This window comes from Cuculus canorus, chromosome 1, assembly GCF_017976375.1.
Source record: "Cuculus canorus isolate bCucCan1 chromosome 1, bCucCan1.pri, whole genome shotgun sequence".
Classification (NCBI taxonomy): domain Eukaryota; kingdom Metazoa; phylum Chordata; class Aves; order Cuculiformes; family Cuculidae; genus Cuculus; species Cuculus canorus.
The window spans coordinates 105,411,573-105,429,428 of NC_071401.1; the positions used below are offsets into that span (position 1 = coordinate 105,411,573).

The window sequence follows — 17,856 nt, forward strand, 5'->3', positions numbered from 1 at the left end:
TGTAGCAGAAATCCTGTATACATCCTACTGGATGTCGGAGATGTGTTTTGATATATACTAAGTTTGCTTGGTTTTTATTTTAGATATGACAGTGATGGCTGGTGTCCACCTTTGCCAGTTCAGACCTACCTACATCAGGGCATGGAGGATGAGCTTGAAGAAGATGATGATCGTGTTCCCACACCTCCTGTCCGAGGAGTAGCATCATCACCTGCGATCTCCTTTGGGCAACAGTCAACTGCAACCCTCACGCCTTCTCCACGAGAGGAGATGCAGCCAATGCTTCAAGCCCACCTTGATGAATTGACTAGGGCTTATCAGTTTGATATAGCAAAGCAAACATGGTAAATGTTTGAAGGGGTCACCTGCAGTCTGGGAAATGGAAGCATAATAATAATGTATTCTTTGATGACATAAATATCAGTTGTGTTCAACAACATTTCAGTGATGTTTTCACAGCAGTAAAATAGAAGAAGAAATAGCAAAACTGTTTTTACAGTGTGAAGGCCTTAAACATTAGTAGGTGCTTTTTAAACCATAGTGCTTGGTAATATGTTAAACCTTGGTTAAAGAAACATATAAAAAATAATATTCCTGTGAAATTTTACATGTATTCAACTAAGTAGTTAACAGCTACTTACTGACATACTATTCAGAATACTCTCTTTTCAGCCTAGCAAGAATGTCAGTTTTTTAGGATTTTCAAAAATATTGAGATTCTAAATTCCTGATTAAAAATAATGCTAGTCACTTGAAATAGCATTGTAGCAGCTTTTACCATGTGTCACGTGAGAATAAAGCATTTGCATCTCTGACTGTAGTTTGAAATACCGTGAAAATTTCTGATTCATAAGAAAAAACCTGAAAAAGCATGAAGGAAATTGTATTTATAAAATGGTTCTAGTGTTTTAGAATGCTTTATGCCTATTTAAAGGAAGAACAAGCAAATACCACAGTAACATTTCCCCTTCAAAACAAACAGAAGCAATCTCTTCAGGGACTGAAAAAGAACTTGTCAACTGCACCAGGCTGGGGATATAGTGAAGGTCAGTTGCTTTCTGGATGTTCCCTAAGCGGCAGTTGTCCTTTTACAACTTTTCTACCCAGACAAAGCACACGAATCTCAGAGGGGAAGAGCAGAGCTAGTTACCGAATGGCATGCTGCCAGCAGAGGAGCAGCCTTTCTTCGCTGGTAAATAAAGCCACAAAGTTATTCAGCTTGAGCTACCATAAATAGATCAGGCAGGTAGGCAGGCTGTGCCAAATCAAAGCCAGCTGTTTTCCCTGGACACCACGGAAGCCTCGAGGCTTGTCTGCAATCTGCACTCAATCAACAGGGTACTGTGGTCCCGCTGCAGTTTCTTGCTGCCAAGTGCGGACCCCAGCCTGGCTGTGGGACAGACCCAAATCCCAAGCAGCAGCTAGACCTGGCCTATTGAAGGTAGCTGACTTCTGAGCCAGCGCGCAGATGCACACCCTGTATATGCAGTCAGTCGCTGATGTATTTTGCAGCTGTTACCCTTTCTATGCCCTACAAACCATAGGTGCCAGTCTGGGAATAGATAACATAGTAGGATGCTATAGCAAATCCTCTTGAAACTGACAGGAAAGGTCTTGCTCCCTTTTTGGGGAAATTAAAATTGATTGGGAACTTTCTTAATGTGCTTAGGAAAATATAGATTTTAGCGTCACTCCTGTGTAAGGTCACAGTCATGGAGACTGAGACTGAAAAAAGTATTTAGGAGATAGTATTATTTTCATACTAGGACCTTATAGAAGGCATCAGGGTAAATATTGAGGCTTGCAAATATAAGTAGGTTTTGCAGTAGTTGTGACAGGGAATTGTTTAATGCTTTGATATTGTTTAACTGGACACATACCATGCTGTTCACCAAATGCTGTTCAAAGTCAGTGGAAAGTCCTCCATTGTTTAAAGCAGGGAGGAAGATTTCTTAGTTTTCTTTTCACAACATTAACTTGTCCAGTGAAGAGAAAGGAAAACAAAACAACAAGGTGAGAACTGTCAGAGAAGTTACTGCAGGAGCAGCAAAAGAGAAATATAGAGACGAGCCAAGTAGAAATTTAAGAAAAAGCTCATTAGAGATTACTGGAAAAGTACATAATCATTATGGCCTTGATCCAGAAAATCACTTCAGTATATGCATAACTACAAGTACATGAGAAACTGACTTCTATTGTTCTGTCATATGCTTGACATTAAGCATATACTTAAGTGTTTTGCTTGATTGGGAGATAATCGTGCTGTTTATTGAGGGTTAGTTAGATGGTAGTGCCCTTGATTGCAGTGTTTTGAACACTGCATAGCTAAGAACCTGGTTTCCAAACAGAAAAGTATTCAAAAACAGTTAATCAGAAGAAGGGTGTAAATCAGAATAGAAGCATTTGCTCTGCAAATAAGCTTCAGAATAAGCAATAATTCAAAACCTACACCAAGATGCAGAGAGATTCCAATAGTACATAACATTTACCATGACATTCTCAGCTCCCATATATTTACATTATGTAAAAAAAGCTCTTTCTATAAAGGGGATTACTGCATTTATCAAGTATAGGCAATAATATAGCACAAAATTTTCATTAAAAGTATGTTAGATCTAGGTAAGCAAACAGGCAGCAGTAATTTTTTTCTGTTATGCTGGTGTGCAAGCAGAGTCCTGGATGCCATCCAGAGTGCTGCCAATTCAAATCAGGTCACAGCACCTCATGAATAGCTGCCCAAGGATTCCCACATGCCTAAATTAGCAATTTCAAGTGTGGTACATGCTCTTATACTAAGGCCAGTTATGCCTGAGCCACCTGACGAGGCTTGCTGTGTACCAGTAGTGATGCATTGAAAACCGATGGTTGTTCGTTTCCTCTCTAGCCTCTTGGAGACCACACAAGTAAAACTTCAAGTCCTGTGCTTGCTTTTTGGACATTTAACTGTCCTGTGAGGTTTTTTTAATCTTTGCTTTTCTTTTTCTAATTTATTGCTCCGTGCAGTAATTTCACACATGTGAGCCCTAATACTGCTGCAATTAAATCACTTAAACTACTTGGAATAAAGCAAAATAAAAAAACCTTGCTGACAGTGGGTTCATTGGACTTGAAAATTTCTTCGGTCCTACTGGTCTTTTCCTCTTCTTTAGGGTGAGTTCTACTTAAAAGCATTGAGTCTGTTTACGCAGATGAACGGAAATTTAATTTTGGCTTAACATGTGATTTTCAGGGTGGAATACTGGGTGTGACACTTATAAACTAGGTTGTGATTAAAAATTCTGTTTTTCCGTGGACTTCCTACCTGAGTTTCATAGCCTTCATGTACATTGTTCTTCATCTGTTAAAGGACAATCTTGTCCTTCCCCATCTTACAGGAGGAAGGGGAAGTACATTTAAGACTGGAAAGTGCATGGGTGCTCCAGTATTGGAAGGTATGGTAAATAAAAGAAATGACTTTCTGGATTCTGACCCACCAAGCACATTTTGTAAATCTGCTTCAGAACTTATTGAACAGCTTATTTTCTATTGAACCTGCGCTACAAAATCTCATACATTCTGATGATATTTTCCTGTTTCTTTGTGTAGGCACATCCAAAGCAATACACAGCCTCCTCAGGCTCCAGTTCCACCCCTAGGATATGTGTCTGGAAACCTTATTTCAGATTTGGAAACAGATGTTCCAGATGATGATGAGGATGATGATGAGGATGATATTGAAGAAGAAACTATAGAAATCAGTAGGCCGCTAAGAGGTCTAGAGCATACTCCAGGCTCCAGTATGGATAATCTAGACAGCTCTGTGACAGGTAACCATACTCAGTTAACAGTGATGCCAACTTATTCCTAACAGTAAAATACATCATCAGTCAAACACTTTGTAAGTGAAAATTTATTCCACTCTATTCCTGTAACATTTAAAATGTGTTAATATTAAACACTAAAGTTAAAGAAGGATTTGAAAATACTTCGCTTTGCTGCAAAATGATAAGAAAATTCATGAATTTTAAAAAGCTTTAAAGACTTGAAAGAAAACTCAATTATATTCTGGCTTTCATGAAAAGTTCTCTCTACTGGAGAAGCAAGTCAGTTACATAAAATGGAGGGGGAAGACCTCAGCTTAGAAATATATATTTCATAAATCAGGAGCAGCATAAAAATGTTATCTTAGAGCACTTTTAGATATTCTGCTAGGTAAATGCTCTCTCAAATGCACACAGGAAATTTTAAAAACATCACAGTAAGTGTAGTTAGATCAGCATAACGTATATTTTTAGAGTAAACATAATATTTAGGTAGGAAAACGAGTATTTTGAACCTACTTTGTAATTGCTGAATTTAGTAATTGTTCCCTTTCAGTGAAGAGATTTAATTATTGTGACACTCCTTCCTTCACCGCTTCTTGCCCTTTGCTTGCCTTTGAAGGTTACAATAGGGATCACCGAAGGGAACATAGAAAGGCATGCTAAACTTGTTCACAGAGTCTGAATGAATAAAATTGCTGTTCATGAAATGTAGGCAGTGAAAGATGATTTTTTGAAAAATACATCTTCTATATGTATGGCATGTATTTTTTGTAAGCATCAGTTTATTTTCCATTAGATTTAGCTTGGACCTCTATATAATATACTGTATCAATCATACACAGCTGTACAGAAGACCCAAATGTACATAGTGTTCACAGCTCATAAAAACTAGAGGGCACCTCTTCAGTCTTTGATGTCAGAAGAAAAACACTGATTGTCAGTTGTACCTTGGTGGAGACTTGCTCAGTACAACTTACTACCATAGTGCTGCTGTATTTTATCTCATTCTTCTAGAACTCTGAAATTCCAAGGATCTTGCACCCTTACATAAACATTACTATTCTGAAAACACCGCAGGAATATGACAGTGATGGAACATCAATAACTATAATTTTCTTCCTTTTTCCTGGTTGAATTTAATAGTGTAGAGCTTAATCCCACTCTCCAGGTTTTCCTTCACCTTAGGATCAGACTGCTTGCCTATCTAATTAAGATTTAAGAATGGTATCTCTGCTGCTACGATTTAAAATCTAGTTTCAACTGAAGGCCGTAGAGTTAAAGTTTAAATCCATGTGTTGAGAAGGTTAATTTATTAGTGCATGAGTATGTTAAGTTACTTCACTTGAATTTCTAGTGTAATTTCCTTCAGGCTATAATTCTGCATATTTTTGCATATCTCGCTAATGGGTCAGAAGCTTTTCTATTAGGAATGCAGAAAGAGGTTTGCACTGATAATACAGAAATAAATAAATAAACAGATTGATATATATTTTCCATTTGGTACATATTATTATGTCATTGTTGATATATGTGTAAATCAGAAAATGAATGTTTTTCATATTTGCATTTTCACCTAATACTTTGGACCACCTTACCCAGCACAAAGTAAGGAGTAGCTGCATTTTTGCTCTGATTCATAGATTTCTGTGCTTGTTACACTTTTTTTCATTTTATGAATAACATTCAAGCTTGTTATAACATTTATAAATCTTGCTTAATTATTGGAGAATTAAATGTTTGATTATTGGTGTGCTAAGAAACTTCCTGGTGCATTTTTTTGGAAGAAACTGGGCAGAACCTGATAATGTAGACTAGGAATGTGCTTAAGGTCATCTGAATGCACTCCCACTCATTTCTACCACTATCTTGATGTGGCCAAAACTTAATGTTTTTCTTTTGCTTTTTCTTTTCCTGTTTTTAATTAGTAGCTGAATCTGTTTCTTGATTTGGTTCACTGCACAGCAAGGTGTTTGCTGGCACTGCAGGAAGGGAACGTTCAGCTGGAAGGAAAACGAAATGACAAACTGCCTCTATAGCTTACAGCCAACACTTAGGTTGACTTAAAACAATTAGGGAACTATAGCTTTACAAAAATAGATGGAAAGTGTTAGTCTAAATGATCTGCAAAATGGCAAACTCCTCAAATTACAAAACTGCTTCTGTTTTCCTTGGTTACTATATAAGCAAAACCTCAATTTTCTAAGGGCTTATTTTGGGGTTTTTTTTTTTTCTACGGGTGGAAGAAAATTGCTTATTATACTTGAGGGAATCGTCTCAAAAGAGAACTTCAATTTTTGTGTAACTGTTTCTGTTAACTCTTCCATCCCGTGTTTACTGGCTTTAAGGAGGATACATAAAAAAATGCATTTATTGTTGAGCTGTTTCTCATTCCTTAATTGGATTCTTTTTGGATATTCTAGAACAACTTTGGTTTTTGTAGCACTGAGAAAATATAAGCTACTTCTTTTCATAGGGCTTTTAGTGACTTAAACCAGCATTTTCCTAGGAATTTATGTACTACATTTTCACTTCTTTAATAATTATATTAAAAACTGGAGGCAAATGCGAGCAACTGATCTGGATGAAGCAATATTTCTGTACATTTTGAAGTATGTCCCTTGAATTCAGTGTTTGTGAGAAATCTAAATTGACATCCCTTAGTTCAGACTTCTTCAGAATAAGGTGCTGTAGAGTGAGCAGGGCGAGTTTCCTCGCTGTGTAATGTTAGCATACCTCACCAAGGACTTGAAGATGCCCAGTCTCAGAGTGAAACAGTACTTTGTTATTCATGACTGAGCTGAGACTGAAGTTTTCATCCAATGCCAAATGTGAGATTCTCTGAGGGGAATCACTGGTGCTGTGTGAGCCAAGCTCAAACTGTTAAATTCCTCTGAAACAACAGTGTTATTCCTTTAAACTGTTTAAAAGTCAGGTTATCTTCCAGGTCCTGGAGTTTTAGTTACAGCTAACTGAAGATTCAGACAAGGATTTAATCTGTGCTATTAAGCTTTTCTCTTTACAGGTGGCAGAGACATAATGTTGACATGTATAATAAATTGGAAAGAAGGGAGAAATGCACAGTAACTGTATCTTAACATTTTCCAGATATTGCAAAAGAAACTCAGGGAGGAAGGTTTAGATTTGAACATTTGTGGAATGGAATATGAAATTAAAACCAAATTTTGCTTCATTCCCAGAATTGTTTGTTAGGATACTGAGTTACTGATTCTGATTAAAGAAAAAAAAAAAGAAAAAGAAAAACCTGAAAAATAGCTGTAAAATTTCTGCTCATGTGACTTTCAATTCACAAGAATTAAGGGTTATTTTTGCTTTCATATCCACATCTATATATATTTTTTCGTTTTCTTGTGTTTAATGTTTGCCTTTAAAATCAATTGTGCAGAATTATGGCATGAGTGTTCAAAAAGAGCCTGCTATGTAACACTGTTTTAATAGACAATGACTGCATAAGAAATTAGTTTTCTTCTCACTGAAATCGTGAAGAACATCACTAGATTTTGTGATATCAAGTTATTATTGCTTGGGAATTTTCTTTGCCCTCTCCTTATCTTCCCTCAGCTATATCAGTGAAGATGGTAGGAAGAGCTGTAGTATCTACAGCTCTAGTGCATTTTGGCTGAGAGGAGATACACCCATTAACTAGCACAGAAGTTAGAACAAGCCCTTTTTCTCTCTGACTAACACAAGCTGATAGAAGCAGAGAGGTGTTTTTTGTAAAAAATTAGCAGTGCAAATGGGTAACAAAGTTGGATATGGGGTTTTTTTCAATAGAATTATGTAGATCTGAAATTTTAAAAATATCTCCACGAGTTGTATGCTCAGCAAGGAAGAAAAACCCTTATCTGGCATGTTTTAGTCTTGGTTAAAAGAATCGCTGATCATTGTCTGTGTGTAGAAGTTGTTCATTCATTGTGTCTGAGCACAAATGGAATAATTCTTAAAAATTACACAAAATCATTTTCATGAGCAATATTTTACCATTGCAGAGTTCAATATTTATATTGATTTGCTTAGGGATACCTATTGCAAAAGATTCTATAAGCAGTTAAACAGATTGCTTTTAATAGGAAGAATGTGTTTCGTGGACTAAACATGTGCTCAGAAAATAGAAAACTGCTACTTTTTCTATCTCATAAAAATGGTAATGCAACAATTAGCAGGGTCATATTATAAAGCACAGACTTTACTCTAGCTTAATGGATCTAGGGATATGCATTCATCAGCAAGGATGGATTTAGCATAAAACGACATGTAAATGAATTGATGACTGATCATAAATTAATTTTAGTGCTGAAGAAGTAATAGAGACACAGTAAGATGCCACTTTATCATAGTATTTTACTGCTCAGCAACATTTGAGCAACTACCTAATGTTCTGTGTGCATTTCTTTTCTAACAGCTTGAATAAATTTGAGATTTTTTTCTGCCTTTCAGCAATATGGAAACCAAAAAATCCAGAAAGACTGAAAATGCAAACACAAACAAATTTGGCTAACTGGCATAAATTCGTTTTTTATTAAACGTTTATGAAGGTCGTTAATTATGATTGGACCTGTGAAGTGCCAAATATGTATGCATGGAGTTTGCCTCCTTGTTTTTAGTGCTTCCTGCCTCAAAATAAAAATTTTTAAAATTAGGGGTTTATTTCAAGTGTGTACATTTACATATTGGGCATATTTATGGAGAAGTATAATGTAAAGTATAAGACTAGGCCTAGTTTTTGAAGTGTGATCATACTTATAGTCTGCATTCAGAACCTTCTGTTATTCTTTCTTATTTGAATTTTACAATGACTACTGCCCCTTTTATTTCTTCACTTTCAGCAAAATTAGTGGACATTCTTTCTTTGTAATCATAACAGTAGTCAGATAAAAGCAAATAATGTCTTTCTCCTGTACAAAGACTAGAGGAATTCTGTAACTGATTACAGCCAAAGTAGCCTCACTTCCCAAGGACTTGATCCGTACTTCACAAACGTAAGCAGTCTAGCTGTGTTTCATCAGGGACTTCATGTTAGCATATGCTTAAGGTTCTTATGAAGTAAAACACATTAGCATACACATACAAGTCCCAGTGACATAATTTGTTAGCATTAAGCGTGCACATAGAGTTTGATGATTACAGAAAAGTAGCTAATGGAATTTTCCAAAGTGTTAGTTTCATTGTGAGCAAATTTTACTTCACAAGTGCATTAGATTTTTTTATTTTTTTTAAGGTAAAGCAAGACTACACTTTACAAAGAAAAACAGCAATTTTATTGCTTGGAAAATGCCACTAAAAGCAGTAGCATCCAGCCTACAAGAAGTTAGCACCTCTATTCCCTTCACCTTTCCCTGAGAGCAAAAGAAGCTTTCTGTTTGCATTAGCACCAAGAGATATTTTATGGTGCAAGAAAACAGAGTTCAACTTTTCACAGAGTTGATTTTGTTCTGCATAAAGCATTTACTGCTGCTGTCAGCAAGAGCAAAATTTACAGTTGCCAGAAAGCGTAAAAACTCAAATGTGCTCTTGGAAAACACATAGTGAGCTGCATGTAAAGGAGGCAATAAAAGCCTGTTTCATTCCATTTCAAAATGCACAGTTGATCTGAAAGGGACATCAGCATCTCTTATTCTGCCTTTATTCAGAAAGAAACAAATGTGCATCTGATTTGGAAAACAAGAGGCCAGTGGATGCCTTTAAACAGGCCGTTACCCTTTGTGCTGTGTTAACACAGCTGCATGGTAGCCTGAGGTGCCTGGGCTGGGTTCCAGCACTCCCATGCCTCCTGGGCAATGTCTGCACCTCTGAAGGGCAAACCAGCAAACCAGGGGTTTTAGTGCTGCAAGTTTTAGTTGAGGGGGAGGTTTTTTATTCAGGGAAACTGAATAGCTCAGAAGCCAGTAGAAATGTCATGTATATGTTTCATGGTATCTTTCTGACTTCAGCACTTTTGCCTCTGCTTCCAGCAATCAGTTGTATCATAGAATCATTGAATCATACAACGGATTTGTAAAGGAGCTTTAAATATCATCTAATCCACCCCAATCCAGCATGGACAGGGAAGTCTTTAACTAGATCAGATTGCTCAAAGCCCCATCCAGCCTCACTTTGAAACACTTCCAGTGGTGGAGAATACACAATTTCTCCGGGCAACCTGTTCCAGTGCCTCACCACTCTGATTGTAAAAAATTTCCTCCCTGTATCTAATCTAAACCTACCTTCTTTCCATTTAAAACATTTCCCCTTACTCCTGTGACTTACAGGCCTTGATGAGAAGTATTTCTCAGCTTTTTGTATAAGCCCCCTTTATATACTAAAAGGCCACAAATAACATCTCCTTGGACCCTTCTTTCCTCCAGGCTGAGCAATCCCAACCCTTTCAACCTTTCTTCACAGGAGAGGTGTTCCAGCCCTCGATTATTTTCATGGTTCTCCTCTAGACCCTCTTGCGTTGAGGACCCTAGAACTGGATGCAATACTCCAAGTGGGGTCGTAGACTCCTCTCTCGTCAACTGTGTTGATATCCCAGTAAAGCTCATATCCTTAGAAGAATTGGCCTAGTCTTCCAGCTGGACAAGTGGTCCCTCCTAGCACAGCTGCTGGAGGAGAGGAAAGGGGAAGTGATTCCTGGACAGAATGCACTATTCCTAGCCTTGCTATTTTGTGTTCTCTATGGGAAATAAAAGGAGTTCAGGAACAGGGCTTTCTTACAAGGTTAACCTGAAAAATTAGCAGTCTGATAAGAGCATTCAACTGATAATTAAGATTTAGCTATTGTTAGGAAAACCTGGCATGTCTATGAGTGTGGAGAATGATAAGTATATGCAGACACATTAAAGAGAGCATTATGGGCTTCTGCAGATTTTTAGGATGTTTCATACTTAAAATATTTTTTTGGACTGGATGAACTTCAGACCAGCCCTTCAAAGACCAGATGTAAAATAGCAGCTGTTCTCAGACATACCCTGAAAGAATCCCATCCAGGTTATCACATGTGTCATATTTTGTGCAACTGGTTAGCAAATGGACAGAACAATGTGAGCAAATGGAAATTCAAACCTAAGTTTCTGTAAAACATCCATAGTCTTGTGCCTATGATACTGAAGATCATACCTATTCTGTGCAGTATACGTTTTTATATGTCTCTGTATGGAAAGTAGTATGTATTATATAGCACCCTTGGGCCCTGAAACGAACAAGATTCATGTTAAATTTTTAGCACCCCAGTATCATCCTTTGATATCTGTAGGTCTAGTCACTTTTTTAGGATTTAGCTTGTACTTACATTTTTTTCAGAATAAGTCAATAAGCAGTTGTTTGAAAATGTCCTCAACTATAGCATTTCTTTTTCTTACATCTTCATGAAGTGTTTTATCTGTAGTATCCCTTTTCATATATCATCAATAACTGTTGCTAAGCCTTTTTACTCTCTGTTCTCTGTGATGTCCTATTGCACTTTGATTGTTAATTCTGAAACTGTCCTCTCAGAAGAAGTTCAGTTTTTTCCTTCCCTTGCTGTTATCTAGGCTTTCTCACATCTTTCTGCATCAGGACGAGTCTATTTGGAAAATAACAATTTTATGTGTGCTCTTGGCAAGCAGAATCAAACTCTGTCACTCTCTGTTGCACTTAAAACACTTTCTGCCTGTCAGACCTCCATAGACCTCTTTATTTTCTTTTCTTCTATCTTAGGAGTGCATGGTCTTTATTATAGCCTGACACTCTGCTGACATTAAAAGGTTTGGTCACTGCAGCATCACAGAATAATGTATTGTTCTTGAGTTTTGTGATACAGTGTGCTACTGCCTAAATTCCAGTATTCAGTTACTGTACTCAGGACTTATTTTTGCAGGATAATTTTAATATTTGACACTACCATTAGTTACTTAGCCTATGTATTTGGTACTAATAAGAAGGTCATTATTGATTTACAACTTAACAATTTTGGACACTATAATAATTTCTTGGATACGGGTTAAGAAATTTTGAAGAACATGACTGACACTGCTGCACATCTTATGTACATTTACATAAACTCATCTGTGCTAACTGACTAGTTAAATCAGGGACATGATGTACCACTCCCATACGTCTTCATATTCTTTGTAATATATCTTAGAATTACAGAACACCATTAACTCCAGTTGAAGCCGCGAAAGAAACAGAATTTCAATGCTTTTTTAAAAAAACTCAGATGAGTGATATCTTTTGAAAAATATATTGTACTACCTTTTTGGGTAGCTGATTGATCCTTTATGCATTGGAAAAGAAAATATAAATGAAGGGCAAATAAGATGAATCCTTTATTCACTATTTTTGCTCTTTATGTTTTGTTTATGTTGAGACTTCTATATTTCTTTCACGTGGCTTTTCTGGTATCTGGTTTTCATTTTTATAATGTCATTATCACTTTCCTCTCCTGCAGTCATCATAATCCATAGCTAGAAGGTACCAGAGGGCCAGCATTGGCTTAATGACTGATTTAATATTAAATTTGAGTATATATTTGCTCTGCTTTTGAATGCTGATTATTCCTAACCTTTTTAAAAAAGTAACTTTAATCCACTAGAATGAACTACTCAAAGTCAGCTTTCTTCAGGATATTAAGATTGCTCACCCATTTTAAGGTTTTGACTGAGAAAATGACATAATGGCAGTTGTGTTCAGGGTGGTTCTTGAAGCCCATGTCTGACTTCATTTGTATCTACCGAGATTTACACTTGCGTTGTCCTAAATTAAGATTTTGTTTTACAAATATCCGACTAGACTCTGATTTATAATAGCTCAAGTAAAAAAAAAGAAAAAAATCACATTCATTTCAATCCCAAGGAAAATCTGTTAACTTTGAAAAGAATTTATTATGGAGCCTTCGCATTTGTAGAGAATACGTACCAGTTTGTTTACAGGATCAAGGCAACACAGAGCGATCTATGAGTGAGATACTACTTTGCTTTGATAGTGCTCTTTTATACCAAGCTTTGCCAGATAAACTTTGGATTTCTACTTGTGAAATGGCATATTAAGTGGGTCTTTAACCATTAGATGAATTCTGCATTTTGTACCTAGCTCTGTCAAAAGACTTTTGGGTTTCCTGTTGAGAAAGGACAAAGCGGGACTTTAAGCTTTGGATGATCAAAGAATTTAAAATGTCCACAACTCACTAGACCCCTACATTTGTTTTTAGGTTCAATGGTAAATGGATGGGGTTCTGCGTCTGATGAGGACCGTAACTTTTCTAGTCATAGATCTAGTGTAGGTAGCTCCTCAGATGACTCGATCTTTACCAGCGGCAGTTTTGCACAAGCACTGGTTGCAGCAGCAGATAAAGCTGGGTTTAGGCTGGACGGAACCAGCCTGACAAGAACAGGTTTGTAGACTCAAAGTTGATGCTTTCTGCATGAAGAGTGTCTACCCCTATTCTTCTCTTCTTTAGAGTGAATTCGTGTCTCACACTTGTCTAACATGCATGGAATAAAGTGGTTGGAGATACTTTTATTAGTATATTTTAAATGAAATCTTGCATTATGTTTCACTTTTAGTGATTTCAAGTAGTGAATAGCACAAGCTTTTAATCTGCACCCTCAGTCTGCTGCAGTTTCCCTCTGTGCTGACTATGCTATGGTTTTACTGACATATGCTCCATTTAATACGTTAGTGAAGAGATCACTAATTCTGCCATGCAGTCTATGATGATTTCATTTTTTTGCAAAATTTTCTCACAATCATTCACATTTCCAGTGATGAACCTCATGTTTAAACTATTATCTCCATCCCTGCTCTTCTGTTGCATCTCTTCTTGCAAAAGTATTTTTCTGTGAAATTTTTCTAAGCATGGGGTGAATTGGTGTGCTTTTATTGTTAAAAACACAAACTGTTTAAAGCTCTTATGAATAGCTGATTAAAAATACTTAATTCAATAAGTTAATATATTTTAATAAAATTAACTTTAATTATGCCAACTGATATTGCCAAGTTAACTGTAACAAAGGTAAAGTGACTATTGCTTTTGAAAATATCATCTAAAATGAATTAATAAAATGCAAACATTATTTAGTTCACATTTTTAAATCTCTGTATGTTTTATTTCTAGCGAGAGAGATAAGTAGAAAATATTTTTCAGTTTTCTGGGAAAAAAAGAATGTTTTTGCATTTGCTTAGTCTTATCAAAATAGCAAAAAAAAAAATCTAGTTATTTAAGTCCACAAATCTAATAGCAAAGTATGAACTTGGGTGATATTTTTATTATACTTTCTCAGTTGATTCTGGCCCACAGGTCCCATGATGTTTCTATCATTTAAAATTTTTACTATTAGTCTGGTATTGTGTACATTTATGAAAAAAGTTTCCATATGTTAGGGCTGAACACTGCATGCAATGGCTTCATGGCAAACAGTCCTTAAAAGTTATTTCACCATTAAAAGTAGTTAAAACCCTCACTTGCTTCTGACACTATTGGAACATTGACTGAGTAAATCTGTCATGTCATTCAAAGAAACACAAAAGCACAACAAAAGAAAACCTAAAGTAGACCTTCACTCATCTTCTATCAGCAAATTTGACCAAACTATAATTTAAAATGCACTGCCTGAAGATTGTCCTAAACAGTCTTGAATGAAAGGTGCAAATCTTTCACAACCTTATTTTTAGTGTTGCTCCTGAGCTCAGTAAAATCTAATGCAAAGATTCACTCAAAATTAATGCCACTTGTATCACACCATTGAGCACTACAGTTTCCACCACAAACAAGCACGTAACAAAAGGAAATAGACATAGATACACACAGATGCTTTTAATTAAATATGATTTTTTGTTATAGCTATATAAAAGGAAAGTACAAGGGATGGATGAGAGCCCTCTTGTCAGTTATATTTTCCTAGTTTAATTAGGTCACAAGTGCACTTAGAATGTGTACTGACATGTAATTCCTTGGACAGACTATTAGACTTTTGGGTAAAACAAAGTATCTTACAGTTGAGCTAGTGACTTTATGATTATTACCTTCTTGTTCTCTCAATGATCTAGCAGGTAAAACTGAAATAAAGCAAAAGCTACATGTAAACAAGCAGCCCTCCCCTCTTTCCCTCACAAAAACCTCAGCAAATGGAAATAACCCCCCAACACTTACTGCAGTTTCATTATGATAGGATACCTTCCAGGGCAGAGTGGATCAATCAGACATGCCTGTTATGGAACTGCTGCACCACAGCAAACTCATCATAGTGCAAAATGGTATTTTGCAGTAGAGAAGAAACAGTATTACTTCTGTTCATGGCTCTGGAGGGAGTCTGGACAGTTATTATCACCCCATCAGAACAGATGAGAAATGTTCTCACTGATACATAAGGAGAAGTCCACTTGATAGTCTCACATGGGTGTGTTTGACTGCCGAATATAACAGGCACTGGTAAATCGTGGCACAAGGCATCTCTCCTGCCAGACACTTTGACATCAGTTTCTAGAAGCCATCCTGTGATTTGCCATGTACTTCAGACAGTTTTCGTTTTTAACACTCTTGGGAAATCAAATCAAGAATTAGCGGATTCATCCTTGTTTCCACTTACACACAGTAAATCTACTGCAGAGTCTGACACTGCTCAGCAGTTATTACCAGAAGGGCTGCATATAAATACAAGTTGCTGTAATCAGATAGTAGGTGCATTGAAAAACGTGTTTTGGGAACCTGCACATCATTTGTGTTTGGCCCACGTCTGATTTAGGTCAGTGCTATTTAATTTTCCTTATTTTTCGTGGAGGGATAAAAGACAGAATGTTTGGTATTTATTTTTTTCCAGCCAGCATTCTGAATGAATAATAACATTTCTTTAGACAAGACTGAAGGCTCTTCATCCTGCACTCACTAGTTACACTTGTATGTTTCGAATTTATGCTTGCAAAAATGTCTGTGCAACACGCTGTAAGCTAGGATGGAATTTCAGGCTCATATCTGAATTTCTTTGCATTAGGGTTTTTTTTTTTTAATTTTTAAATTAAATTTTAATATTTTGTCTGTGTTTGTCTGCTGTTTCATCTTTATCTATGAAACGAGGGCTTGATCACTTGTCTTTGTCCGGCTACAGCTGTGCCAGCTATAAAGGCTAATGTTTCCAGCCTTCCCCAAAATGCCTATTACTGATTTTTTCCATCTCCAGAGTTAGCTGCTTGGATGATCATCCTGTAACCCATTTCAGTTAAAATTAACCAGATTAGCAAAGGCAACATTTTATACTATTTAAGTTCAATACGTCTTATTTTGGTGGAGGAGAGTTAGGGAATGTTCACGTGAGAGGTTCAAACATGGTAACCTCTGATAGATGGTAGTGACATGCAGCTGAGAGACAAGCCTGCCTAAGAGCACTGTACTCCTCAGGGTACACATCAGTCAGGAAATCTCTGAATTCAAATACGGAGATGTTAGAATAACATGTGTGTATTAATGTGAAAAACAATGATAGAGACATTATGGCTACTTTTTTACTTTGCCCTCTTTTTGCACTGAGAATATTTCAAATAGCATAGTAGGTAGCATCTTAGTCCTGATTAGACTTATCTAGATCAGTTCATATGTGCCAGCATGTTGGAAGTAAGTGCATCTATTGAAAGGTTTTACTAGAAAACGTAACTCACACCAGGGTACACCCGAGGCTAAGTTAATTAGAAGATTAAAGAAAGCTCCTTACCAGCTTGGGTTCAGTTGACCAGGAAAACAACAGACATTTTGCCACTTTTCATCAGCTCTTACAAAATTTGGACCTACCATAGCACCAAAAAAAGCAGATGTTCTGATTGGCTTATACATTTCCCACTTCAGATAGGATTAAAACAACTAAGAATTTTAAGTATCAGTTCTAAACAAGTTAGAATGTTATCATCCTCAAGATACTAGGTAAGAATGACATGTAGAGGAAAAAAAACAAAAGCAGAAGATGATGATGGTCTTTAGTTTTCATCAATTATTAAACAATAACTCTAGTTAACAGACTAAAAATATCAAAAATAGAGGAAGTAAATGAACTGTGCTCCTATGATTTCTGCCATGATGCTTTTAATGATCTGCTCTATAGAAAGCATCAAAGATTTATTTTTTTTAAAGAGAAATCACATAACTTGTTCAGTCTTGCTCTTTCTATATATAAATATGGGGAATAAATTCAGTCAGAAAACATTATTTTTTTGACATGTAAAAATACTGAAAATGAACAGGAAAATTTTAGCATTTAAATATAACTCCCATTTTTATTTAATGAGAAAATAGAGTCCTTAAGTATACAAACCTACACTGCTGCATAGCTTGCAAGATCAGATATGTTTATCTCACTGGAGTTAGTCCAAATATACAGTGCATTTGGGAGCCCCTAAAATGAGGATCTGACTCGGCAAACATGAAGGTAGAAGGCAGGAGGAGATAAATTTGATATGATTGCAGAACTGTTTTCCTTCCCTGCTCAAGGCTGAGAAGTTGTTATGACACATCTGTTCAGCACACAGAGCAGGTAGGAGTTACAAGGCATACAGTAGTTTTATCACAACAGATGGAACAGTTTTAATTTTAAAAGTTAAAGACAAAAGAATGCCAAGTTTCTCACTTCGCTTGTTGTGGTGTGTCTTAAAGCAGTTGTCATCAGTGGGTACCTCAAGGGGACACTTGCTTGCCTCTGAGAATTAGTCCAGATTTAATGGTTTGGAACAGACATTAATAGAACAGCCGATTTCAAGGCAATAACATTTTTTCATCTGGTTTCTCTTTTTTTTTAGGCAAAGCATATCCTTCCTCTCAGAGACCTCGGCCGAGCAGTCCTTTTTCTACTGACAGCAACACCAGTGCAGCTGTCAATCAGAGCCAGAGGCCGAGGCCAACTAAAAAACATAAGGGAGGACGGCTGGACCAACCCCCCTTGCCTCATCGTAGGGAGGGAATAACAGACGGTAAGTGTTGTGGTGAAGTCCCTGATGATAACCTACATTAAGCAGGCATGCAGAGCGGGAGAACAAAGAGCAATCTTTTAAGGAATATAAGTTACAGTGAATTATTTATTTGTTGAAGTGGGGTCCC

At 36.6% G+C, this 17,856-nt stretch overlaps 1 protein-coding gene across 21 annotated transcripts in view; it reads left to right on the forward strand.

The window, feature by feature from the left end:
* ROBO2 (roundabout guidance receptor 2) overlaps positions 1-17,856 on the forward strand; it is a 928,484-nt gene that overhangs the window by 882,023 nt on the left and 28,605 nt on the right. For 11 of the 21 annotated variants that reach the window (XM_054070040.1, XM_054069965.1, XM_054069947.1 and 8 more), the window contains 4 exons: positions 84-344; positions 3,586-3,806; positions 12,991-13,173; positions 17,559-17,729. In XM_054070040.1, coding sequence (XP_053926015.1) covers positions 84-344; positions 3,586-3,806; positions 12,991-13,173; positions 17,559-17,729 — 836 coding nt within the window. The remainder of the gene's footprint in view (positions 1-83; positions 345-3,585; positions 3,807-12,990; positions 13,174-17,558; positions 17,730-17,856) is intronic. The other 10 variants (XM_054070075.1, XM_054070093.1, XM_054070019.1 and 7 more) reach the window with 1 other exon arrangement.